Here is a 12,712-nt window from a genome sequence, read left to right as displayed (position 1 = left end):
AGGCTTTCTCGAGGGTGCGGCAGTTCCACAACTTATTTATGTGTTTGGTGTTATATTTTATGTTATACTGTGTTCTCCACTTATGGTCTCCTGCCTGTTGTGTTTGCTTTACTGTGCACATTTCATTGCTGGCGACAATATGCCCTCAGCATTTTTAAACTACTATGAAGGCATACTGCATGAACCAAGGGACTGTCAAACCATTGAGCCAGTGATGGCACCCCGAATAGTGGTCTTTCTTTCCTCTTACAGGTCAGAACTTTGATGTCCTGTACCACAGCAGGTACAGTTGACACAGTTTGATTTGGCACTTTCACTTTAGACACCTCTGCTCCCAATGAAGTGTAGGGCAGGCATCAACGTTTAGGTCCTGAAGAAATGCCTAATATCCTGTTGGAATATGAAAAACATCAAGGGCACCCAATCGAGTCAGCACAGGACCTCGGGGAACATAGGAGTAAAGACAACAACGGTCCTATGCAAGGGGGAATGAGGTCAACAGATAAATATAGACACAATGGAAACTATATTGTAAATTGACTTGTCCAGCCGGGCAGAGGTCTAATATTTAATTTAGAACCAAATTATTAGGAGATACCTTCAACAATTTCTTGGAGGAGGGCACAAGCCTGTGCCCAGACGTTTACAAATTGTCATGGTTAGCGGAGTGGATATTCTGTGCATATAGCAATAACAGAATTCACATTCACACCATTACTTGAAATATAGTAACAATTCCACAACAAAGTATATAGTGTAGAAGTTGTCGACAGCGTTTCGATCCCATTACAAGGTTACAGGGATCATCATCAGGACTGAGTAAAGCCTAATCATTCCTAGCCATGATAGCCTAAAGGAAAAGAGGGAGAAAAAATAAGGAAGTTTGTCCAAGAGAGGACACATTTTATCGCTACACACTTACATTTGTAATTAAACATAAGTGACATTCAGTGTTGCCTAAGGGCCTATAACAAGGAATTGTGCACGAGGAGTGAAGTATAAAATTCTGGGTTCTTTAGACTTTACATTATCGAGTACGTGTGCTTCTACTTTCGCCAAAGTGCTTGTGTGTTTTATGCATGTTTTGCACGCCTAGGACACTGGCTACCTTTGACTGTGTCAGGCACTTCTATACTCGCATGTAAACGCGGTTATTGCATGAATAAAGTTCCTTCCCAGCCTAAGGGGTTTTTCCACCGTCGACCTAGACACACACACAGCATGTCCACTACTGTAGGATCGTGAACGTGGCACTGCAATCCCGCCGAAATTCTCGGATGTTTAGCGCATGGCCTTTATACTCACTAGGCACACGGCAATATGAAGGTCATTATTTTCTTTGTCATGCGCCTGAAAAAACATGGATGTTGAATGAATGCCTTTGCTATAAAGCAAAGTTCTTTGTCACTATGGCAGTTTTTAAAGACTAAAGAACCCAGAATTTTATACTTCACTCCTCGTGCACAATTCCTTGTTATAGGCCCTTAAGGCAACACTGAATGTCACTTATGTTTAATTACAAATGTAAGTGTGTAGCGATAAAATGTGTCCTCTCTTGGACAAACTTCCTTATTTTTTCTCCCTCTTTTCCTTTAGGCTATCATGGCTAGGAATGATTAGGCTTTACTCAGTCCTGATGATGATCCCTGTAACCTTGTAATGGGATCGAAACGCCGTCGACTACTTCTACACCATATACTTTGTTGTGGATTTGTTACTATATTTCAAGTAATGGTGTGAATGTGAATTCTGTTATTGCTATATGCACAGAATACAATAGCTTTTGCCTAAAAACCTTTCTCTACTTTCTATCCACTCCGCTAACCATGACAATTTGTAAATGTCTGGTCACAGGCTTGTGCCCTCCTCCAAGAAATTGTTGAAGGTATCTCCTAATAATTTGGTTCTAAATTAAATATCGGACCTCTGCCCGGCTGGGCAAGTCAATTTACAATATAGTTTCCATTGTGTCTATATTTATCTGTTGACCTCATTCCCCCTTGCATAGGACCGCTGTTGTCTTTACTCATAAGATCCTGTTGGGCCATAAAACATGAATCTTGACGATCCTACATCACTCATCTTGAAGCTGTCAATGTTCATCGGCTCCTGTGACACTACTTTCACTACTAACAAGGGGACCACCTTATTGCAGCCATTCTCAGTACTCCTTAGACTATTTTAAACCTCCTATCACACCACCATACACTTACTACATGCTCACTTGAATTCCCCTCTGATCACTCGGATCCCCGGATCCAGTCAATCAGCTCCCTTCCTGGTCCCAACTGACAGCTTCTCATTTCAACCTCTTTATCTTGACTCTTCTGAAGGAACAGCTTCCTTCTTCAACTTAACCAAGATGCAATCGGCCAAAGGATATGTGTGAAACCCATAAATGTGAAAGCACATCATGATCAGACAGGTAGACAACATTATCATGGTGAAGTGGCCAGGCAAAATTGGGGCCAAGCATGTTTGGGGGTGGTGAGGTCTGCAGCAATGACCCCATTAGAGGTAATCGTAGTTGGCACCACTCTTTTAAGCTGGCATATAAGGTCAGTTTTATGATAATGGATGTGTTGGATTAATATGGGCACTCTTTGTCTAATGAATCTTGCATTGTTTGGATGTAGCATACTTTAATTATTCACCAGAGCTTTACATTGGTAGTCATTGTGTGTGGCAGAGTCTTGGCGTGAACTGGCCCGTTCGCAGCCACAAAGGGCACAAAACATCAGGATGTCACCTTTCTTCTCAGGAGAAGCTCAATTGATGTCAACGAAGGGCCCAGGAGTGGACCTGGGGAAGCACCTCTTGGGGATCAGGCAAGTCCAGTGAGCAGGTTAAAATGAGCAGTTGCAGGAAGGCCTCTGGAGCTGGTTCTGTCCCTGTAGCTCAGACAAGAGGTCAGCCAACTGACCCTTTGTGTCACTCAGGTTAGCCTAGGATGAAGGGAGCAGGTTGATTCTACCTACCCAAAGAGCAGGGCAGTACTCAAGCATTAGGACAATCCTCTGGTGGAAGCAGTGCATTCCTCTGGGGCAAGAGCAATCCTTTTTCTACAATGTCCACAAGTCCAGGAGCAAGCTGAAGAGTAGAGTGGAGAAGTGTGGCTCAGGGGTTAGAGGCGGCAGACCCAGAAGCTGAGATCGGCCCTGGACCAGGGTTCAATTCCCCGCCTCGGCGGGTCTTGGGCTCAAAAAATTCCACGGACTCGATCATTCTCGCTCCGGTGCCTTCTCAACTCACAGGTTCACACTCTGCGACTCTGGGCAATAGCTTGCTTAATCTCCACAACGGCCCCTCGCGGCGGGATGCCTGGCTTTCACCTTGTGGATACCCTGCCGGGGTTATCTCACAGGGGAATACCAGGACGGGTTCCCTAAGCAAGCGCCGGGAAACCCTTTGTGGGTAGCTGTGCGCTATATAAGCTCAAATACATTTACATTTACATAGCTCAGGAGGCCCAATATTTTTACATTGTGCCAGCCTTTGTTTGGGGGGGGACATCATGTGCTACTTCAACATCTGGTTCTGGAATGTTCTTTCCTTCCATTTTCAAGGCTGAAATGGTCCTTTGTGTGTGCTAGAGACAAGCTCTTTTATTTGTAAGTGGGGCAAGTCATAGTCTACTCAGCAATCCGGGCAGGATGGCCCACTCTCTACACCCCTAAGCCCCTTTTGTTTCACTGTCTGGTAGGAATACTCAAAGCCCAAAAACAAAGCCATTCACAGTCATGAAATCCAGGATACTTGCAGAAGGCACAAATGGATAGGACAAGAAAATACCAAATATGAAATAATTGGAAATAACCGGTGCACCGACGCGCACCAGCATCAAGATGCACTGCCGATAATGGCAAAAGCTGGTGACCTCACATTGTGAATCCAATAGACAACCAGTAATAAAAAGTAAGAGAGAGATAAGGTGCAACTTGAGTGCTGGTAAACAGCTCAGCGGTACAAAAGGGGGTGGAGATGGACGGAGCATCTGAATCAATCAAACACTCACATCCATCACTGTTCTTTAGTCCACTCTGCCACCCCAGTTCGGACATGGCTATATGCAAATCAGTCTGACCCTGTGCCTCATGGGAACAGTCCAGCCCGAACTGCCAAGCCATGTCTTCCCTGGACCGGAAACAAGCTTCCGAGGACCGGTTTCTGGCATGCCAGCCGTCTTCAGCCCGGCTTGCTTGAATCCAGTGGCAAAGTGAGCAAGGGACTCATGTCTGAGCATACCCTGCCACACTTATGGTGGCCAAAAGCGGTACAAAATGTGGTGGTGATGGACGGAGCATCTGAATCAATCAAACACTCACATCCATCACCGTTCTTTAGCCCACTCTGCCACCCCAGTTCAGACATGGCTATATGCAAATCAGTCTGACCCTGTGCCTCATGGGAACAATCCAGCCCGAACTGCCAAGCCATGTCTTCCCTGGACCGGAAACAAGCTTCCGAGGACCGGTTTCTGGCATTCCAGCCGTCTTCAGCCCGGCTTGCCTGAATCTAGTGGCAAAGTGAGCAAGGGACTCACGTCTGAGCATACCCTGCCTCACTTATGGCAGCCAAAAGCGGTACAAAAGGGGGTGGTGATGGACAGAGCATCTGAATCAATCGAACACTCACATCCATCACCGTTCTTTAGCCCACTCTGCCACCCCAGTTCAGACATGGCTATATGCAAATAAGTCTGACCCTGTGCCTCATAGGAACAGTCCAGCCCGAACTGCCAAGCCATGTCTTCCCTGGAACGGAAACAAGCTTCTGAGGACTGGTTTCTGGCATTCCAGCCGTCTTTAGCCCGGCTTGCTTGAATCCAGTGGCAAAGTGAGCAAGGGACTCACGTCTGAGCATACCCTGCCACACTTATGGCGGCCAAAAGTGGTACAAAAGGGGGTGGTGATGGACGGAGCATCTGAATCAATCAAACACTAACATCCATCACCATTCTTTAGCCCACTCTGCCACCCCAGTTCAGACATGGCTATATGCAAATCAGTCTGACCCTGTGCCTCATGGGAACAGTCCACCCCGAACTGCCAAGCCATGTCTTCCCTGGACCGGAAACAAGCTTCCGAGGACCGGTTTCTGGCATTCCATCCGTCTTCAGCCCGGCTTGCTTGAATCCAGTGGCAAAGTGAGCAAGGGACTCACGTCTGAGCATACCCTGCCACACTTATGGCGGCCAAAAGCGGTACAAAAGTGGGTGGTGATGGACAGAGCATCTGAATCAAACAAACACTCACATCCATCACCATTCTTTAGCCCACTCTGCCACCCCAGTTCAGACATGGCTATATGCAAATCAGTCTGACTCTATGCCTCATGGGAACAGTCCAGCCCGAACTGCCAAGCCATATCTTCCCTGGACCGGAAACAAGCTTCCGAGGACCGGTTTCTGTCATTCTAGCCGTCTTCAGCCCGGCTTGCTTGAATCCAGTGGCAAAGTGAGCAAGGGACTCACGTCTGAGCATGCCCTGCCACACTTATGGCGGCCAAAAGCGGTACAAAAGGGGGTGGTGATGGACGGAGCATCTGAATCAATCAAACACTCACATCCATCACCGTTCTTTAGCCCACTCTGCCGGCCCAGTTCAGACATGGCTATATGCAAATCAGTCTGACCCTGTGCCTCATGGGAAAAGTCCAGCCCGAACTGCCAAGCCATGTCTTCCGTGGACCGGAAACAAGCTTCCGAGGACCGGTTTCTGGCATTCCAGCCGTCTTCAGCCCGGCTTGCTTGAATCCAGTGGCAAAGTGAGCAAGGGACTCACGTCTGAGCATACCCTGCCACACTTATGGCGGCCAAAAGCGGTACAAAAGGGGGTGGTGATGGACGGAGCATCTGAATCAATCAAACAATCACATCCATCACCGTTCTTTAGCCCACTCTGCCACCCCAGTTCAAACATGGCTATATGCAAATCAGTCTGACCCTATGCCTCATGGGAACAGTCCAGCCCGAACTGCCAAGCCATATCTTCCCTGATCCGGAAACAAGCTTCCGAGGACCGGTTTCTGTCATTCTAGCCGTCTTCAGCCCGGCTTGCTTGAATCCAGTGGCAAAGTGAGCAAGGGACTCACGTCTGAGCATGCCCTGCCACACTTATGGCAGCCAATAGCGGTACAAAAGGGGGTGGTGATGGACGGAGCATCTGAATCAATCAAACAGTCACATCCATCACCGTTCTTTAGCCCACTCTGCCGGCCCAGTTCAGACATGGCTATATGCAAATCAGTCTGACCCTGTGCCTCATGGGAACAGTCCAGCCCGAACTGCCAAGCCATGTCTTCCGTGGACCGGAAACAAGCTTCCCAGGACCGGTTTCTGGCATTCCAGCCGTCTTCAGCCCGGCTTGCTTGAATCCAGTGGCAAAGTGAGCAAGGGACTCACGTCTTAGCATACCCTGCCACACTTATGGGGGCCAAAAGCGGTACAAAAACGGGTGGTGATGGACGGAGCATCTGAATCAATCAAACACTCACATCCATCACCGTTCTTTAGCCCACTCTGCCACCCCAGTTCAGACATGGCTATATGCAAATCAGTCTGACCCTGTGCCTCATGGAAACAGTCCAGCCCGAACTGCCAAGCCATGTCTTCCCTGGACCGGAAACAAGCTTCCGAGGACCGGTTTCTGACATTCCAGCTGTCTTCAGCCCGGCTTGCTTGAATCCAGTGGCAGAGTGAGCAACTTTTCACCCCGAGTGGGCTGGGTATGCTCAGACGTGAGTCCCAGGCTCTCCACATCACTGGAGTCAAGCTATCAAGGCTGAAGAAGGCTGATAGGCAGAAACCGGTCCTTGGATGCTTGATTCCGGTCTAGGAAAGACATGGCTTGGTAGTTCGGGCTGGACTGTTCCCATGAGGCACAGGGTCAAGGCTGATTTGCATATAGCCATTGTCTGACCTAGGGTGGTGTGGTCTGCAAAAAAACGATGGATTTAGGCCCAGATCTTTGTACTGGGGTGAATGTAAGACATTGTTCTGCATTCTGTCCATCAACTGTGTTTTTTGCAATTTTCACCCCGAGTGGGCTGGGTATGCTCAGACGTGAGTCCCAGGCTCTCCACGTCACTCGAGTCAAGCTATCCAGGCTGAAGAAGGCTGATAGCTAGAAACCGGTCCTTGGATGCTTGATTCCAGTCTAGGAGAGACATGGCTTGGTAGTTCGGGCTGGACTGTTCCCAGGAGGCACAGGGTCAAGGCTGATTTGCATATAGCCATTGTCTGACCTATGGTGGTGTGGAGTGCAAAAGATCAATGGATTTAGGCCCAGATCTTTGTACTGGGGTGAATGTAAGACATTGTTCTGCATTCTGTCCATCAACTGTGTTTTTTGCAATTTTCACCCCGAGTGGGCTGGGTATGCTCAGACGTGAGTCCCAGGCTCTCCACATCACTGGAGTCAAGCTATCCAGGCTGAAGAAGGCTGATAGCCAGAAACCGGTCCATGGATGCTTGATTCCGGTCTAGGAAAGAAATGGCTTGGTAGTTCGGGCTGGACTGTTCCCATGAGGCACAGGGTCAAGGCTGATTAGCATGTAGTCATTGTCTGACCTAGGGTGGTGTGGAGTGCAAATAAACGATGGATTTAGGCCCAGATCTTTGTACTGGGGTGAATGTAAGACATTGTTCTGCATTCTGTCCATCAACTGTGTTTTTTGCGGTAAACAGCTCAGGGCAGATTCACAAGCCCCTTGGGCCACATTTGCATCATTTTTAACATGGGAAAAATGACGCAAAAGTGGTGCAAGGGGCTTGCTGCCCCCTCGAATCAAGAAATGTACAGCTGACGCACCCCAAGTATATATATTAAAACAAGTTCTGGATATACAAATATTTCAGCATTGCACACGTGTCTAACAGGGCATGTCGACCACAAAAATATGATACAAATATAATTAATGAATTAATCTGATCAATTTCAGCTCATTTTCCTGAACCTGCAATATAACATATAGGATTATTTGTAGAGCCACTTCCCAATAGAGATCTCATTTACCTACTAACGTGAATGTAATCAAATTAATAAAAGTATTGAAATGTAATGGCCAGACATAAATTAACAACAAAGCTGAAACTAAAATGTAGAATTCATTTTTTTACAATATTGCAAATAATAATTCCTCCTTCAGTTTAAGGATAGGCTTTCTAACTGGTCCGAAACCTCTGATTCAAAAAGTAATTCTGCACGTGGAGAGTTCGACGATGCATGTCAGCGCATTCACACAGGTGAGTATTATTTTATTATTTTCATCAGAAATGGTAATGTAATGGTTTAAGTGATTTCGAAATTTGTCAATAACATTTTCTAACGTGATTAAATTTGGTTGAAAAATTCAAATCCTTTACACACTTCATCATTGTAACATTTGTTCATATTTAAACATCTCCATAAACTGTGAAATGTGTCAAAATCTATTTACTGTGGAGAACGGTGTGGCTTAAATCCCTAGTAATATGGCGGCTCCCATCTGAGCTCCGGCCAGCTCACAGTTCTCTCAGTCCATCTAACTTCAACTTTATTTCTGTCTGAATTTGCTGGAAAACAACCATAGCAGTCAGGGCCGGACTGGGAACCAGAAGCAGCACTGGCAAAGTGCTCGCCCGGCCCCCCTCTCCCCCTCCCGAGGGGGGTAGGAAGTGGGGGGGGGCACGACCGCGCTCTGTGTCAGGGCCGGTTTTCAGCCGTTTTTGTTACGGGGCCGTTTTTGCAGCATAACGTCCCTGTAACAAAAACGGCCCCCAGGGGCCCAAAACCAGCCCCCAACCATGCGGCCCACCGGGGGATTGCCCGGTGCCCGCAACGGCCAGTCCGGGCCTGATAGCAGTGTGTGCATGCTTGGATTCACGTTTAGGAAGGCCAATGTGATGGGATTTCGCCCTATGTTAGAGCAGAGGTGATATTTGTGTCGTGAAGAAAGCGGCGCAGACATGGTGACTAGTGGGTAAAGGTTTAATCATCTGTCTCTGACCACAACCCCTGCACCCAAGGTCGGCCCTTTCACTAGACGCCTGAACCATCTTCAGAGGCGCATAGAGAAGTAGCACTCTCACCAACTTATACAGACCTCTACTTTGCATACCCAAGCAGCGCCCCAGAACCAGAATATCTCTGCCGGAGCTCCATCAGAAGACGCTCCAGTGCACACTGGGTGAAGCACGAATAACTTATCCACCTTCATGTGAATGCCTTTGCAAAAATAATTATAAATAGTCATGGCTGACCTGTAAGTACTTAGTTCTGTGCAGTACTCCTGGATTTGAAGATCTATTGATCCTGCTGGATTGTAGAGGAGTCCTACAACATCAGGACCTTGCTGGTATCTCTGTGGCTTGAGGGCTTCTTTGGTCCCCAACATCTGTGCTGATATGCTGCACAATCATGGCATAAAGATAAGGTGTGGGTTTGAAACAACTGTCGCTTGTCGGATGATGGTAATCCTGCCTTTATTTGCTCACCACATATAATGACTTGACATCTGATTAATATTGTTGTTGTGTACATCTTGCTATATCCTAGAATTACCTATGTCACTTCAAAGCTAATTACCATCACCAAGTATCGCCTTAATGTAGTTCTTGCTCTACATTGGTACTCTGCTCCTCTTCATTATGGCAAGCCTTAAAGATCACAGAGATCACAAAGAACACAAATAAGATTATGTGAAAGGTAACCTGGAAAGAGAGAAACGAGAATCCCAAATACAGGACTCATCTGTTTCATAAAAGGCAGAACATTCTTCCACATTGGAGCTGATATTAAAGAAACTGAAAAAAGTGCATGACAGTGCCCAAAAAACTAAAACTAACCTGATCTTGCTGCAGGTGGAAGTTGCTGGAATCAGGGAGACCTTTTTGCATATATTCCGCTTTGGAACAGAACTATGGTTGGAACCATAGAACATCAGTACATTGGGACTGCGTCAACATACCACCTCAGTATCTATGAGTACAAGTCCAACTAGCTATAGTGCCTCGCTTGCTCTCCTAACCTTACCAGAGAAAAGGGGCATCTTCTCTGCTAAGGCAGAGGAGTGTTGCCCCACTGCCTTTCAGCTCTGAAAAAAAAGGAAAACTAAAATGATACTAACACGCTATTATCATTTTTTTTACCTGCTGAGGCAGTTTTGTGCTGCAGGGCTGGGCTCGGCAGAGCAGGGGGAAGGAGAGACGGCACTCTCTAAGTGCGCATGACTTCTTGGCAGGCCGTCTTGAGGCATTTAAACAGCCATGCACACTTTGCATGTTCTCCATCGGCTGTATTGTACAGCCTGGTAGAGAGCATGTCGAGGCTCCCAGTCCCTGTCTGTCTGAGTGCCGAACCACAGCACTCAGACGAATCACAATGTTGCATTGGCTTAGGGGAGCCTGGGCGCCTCCTGCTTCGACAGAAGGAAAAGGACGGATAGGACAGAGGAGAGGCTGCTGTCGGCCAGTTGGCCGGGCGGTAAGTGATTATTTTTTAAACGCCCACCCCACTCCTGCTTTCCGGGAGCAGCCACCACTGCCAGAGAAACAAGTAAATTGGCACCCCATAACAAAACAGTCAGAGATTGCGAAAAGAGGACACACCCTTTGGCTCTCTCACTCAAACTTGTCCACTATAAGATAACCAGGAGACACAAAGGAAGTTTATTTATTAAACTATTGTGCTTTGAAAGGCAGTATACATGTCACAATTTGAAAACAAATGCCTACTAAAAATACCGTTTGCATGGTTAATAAACCCTATACCATGAAATGCCCAGTCAGTTTATGGAACAAAAAAACCGAAACCCCCTCCCCTGCTGCTGAAGCTAAATGATTATATATCAATGATCTTTGGGATTAATGGGGGGCCCAGTAACTTAGCATACACTGATGGACGTTCGACATCTCAGCAGAGGCAGTGTTCTGGTCTCAAAACTCATTCCATGTGTTGTTTTTTTAGCTCCAGTAGTCATCTATATGACAGTATATGTGTGCACATAAACAACAGCTGCATTTTCTTGCTATTTCTAGGTGGTAGTGCCTGCTCAGTCATAAAAGCAAGGGACATTGTTGTTTGACTTTGTCTATGGTGTTCAGACTAAATCTCAGGAAAATAACAGAAAACGAAAAAATATGCAGGTCCCTTTTGAAAGTACAATATGGCACAGAGCAAGCATGTTTATATAGTAGCATGTGCAAAAGAAAATGAGGCCTACAAAGCGCACAGCTTGGCCAAAAGAGGGAAAACTAAATGGGCCATCCAGAAAACACACGACAACCTCAATATTAAGATCACCAACACTGGGGACAGGATTAATGCAACTTAGGTCCATAACAATCTTCACACAAAATGCATGCTTGCAGAAATACTCTAATATGTTGTTTTGCCTTTAATGTGAAATTGCTGACCTGGAGAACTAGAACAGAAGGAATAACCTCAGCATTTTTATCTTGTACAAAGACTGTGAGGATCGTGCTCTATCAACAACCAACGTAATTGAAACCTGTGGCCAAATGTAGGGTGGCCTGCAGATGGGGGAGAGGGAGAGCAACGAAATGTAAAGAATTAGACCTTTAATCTTTAAGTCTCTGAGACATCAACATTTTTAAAATATTCTAGCACACATGAGGAAAGTAAAATCAGGCATATGGAATGGTGCTAGAATATTCATCTCCCCAATACTAACCAAAGACACAGCCACAATGAGGATAGGTGTTCTTGCTATCTGAAAATGACTCATCAGAAACTTGATTTTATATTCTTTTATTGGCCACATCTAACAGTGCTTGTCCTTCCTTGTAAACACCCACATTCTTGTCTTCACAACAGGTGTTATTCTTGTCCTTCACTTGTACCCATCACTTATACCTCATGCATCAACAGAACACTTTACAGACTACTGTGATCACAATTTTAGTTTACTCTTCTGGACCCATGAGCTTCATAAGATGCTTGGAGGTGCGGACACGCAGCGCTAAACAGATGGCTTATTTTCTTAATGTGGAATACTTTGATTCTTTTAACATTTGTTTTTAAAAACTGAGTTGCTTGCTTTGCATATTACTCTGACCACTTTACCCGGTACTACCACATCCACTCCATCAGTTTCTCTGCCAGCATTGATTTAGGCACATTTTGCACTTTAGCCTTAGGGTTCCCCGGTCTGCCCTTGCTTATGCATTTGGGCAGAGGGAACCAAGAGAACACTTTAAAGACTACTGCAACCACCATTTTAAAGCACTGTTGGCAATGTATTCTTTCTGGCCTGTGGGCTACATAAGATGCTTCCAGGCACGGATTTGCAGCGAACGCATGCAGCTGGTGCACCGATCCAGAAAACTTACTTCTGCTTTCAGATTTCTAGTCACTAGACTGTATCAAAAGGTATCTGCCCCCACTCACATAGCGGGTCATACTTTGGACCTTATTTTTACTAACTCGACTAATCTACAGGTAGATTGTCAATTCCACTGTTCTGGACGGATTCTTTTTTCCTTAACTTCTAGATACACATAGGGAAACTGACTGACCACAAGGTGGATGGCCCCAGAATGATTACGCCTGGGAGGAAGGTTTTGCTTCCTTCTTTCATTCCCTTCTTTCTCACCCACCCCTCCACAACGCACTCAGACATTAACTTCACCCCGGAAGACTTTGAGAGCTCCTTTTCGCAGACTTTAGATAACATTGCTCTGGCCAAACTAAGCTGTCCAAAGTCAAAAAAA

At 46.2% G+C, this 12,712-nt stretch overlaps 1 protein-coding gene across 2 annotated transcripts in view; it reads left to right on the top strand.

Moving 5' to 3' along the window:
• Positions 1 to 12,712, top strand: part of LOC147728656 (kynurenine/alpha-aminoadipate aminotransferase, mitochondrial-like) — a 486,130-nt gene that overhangs the window by 371,584 nt on the left and 101,834 nt on the right. For both annotated transcript variants that reach the window (XM_086962430.1, XM_086962432.1), the window contains exon 9: positions 8,149 to 8,245. In XM_086962430.1, coding sequence (XP_086818556.1) covers positions 8,149 to 8,245 — 97 coding nt within the window. The remainder of the gene's footprint in view (positions 1 to 8,148; positions 8,246 to 12,712) is intronic.

Source organism: Lissotriton vulgaris, chromosome 3_1 (assembly GCF_964263255.1).
Source record: "Lissotriton vulgaris chromosome 3_1, aLisVul1.2, whole genome shotgun sequence".
NCBI lineage: Eukaryota > Metazoa > Chordata > Amphibia > Caudata > Salamandridae > Lissotriton > Lissotriton vulgaris.
The sequence above is the reverse complement of the archived record's forward strand: the minus strand, read 5'-3'. Positions and strand labels throughout refer to the sequence as shown.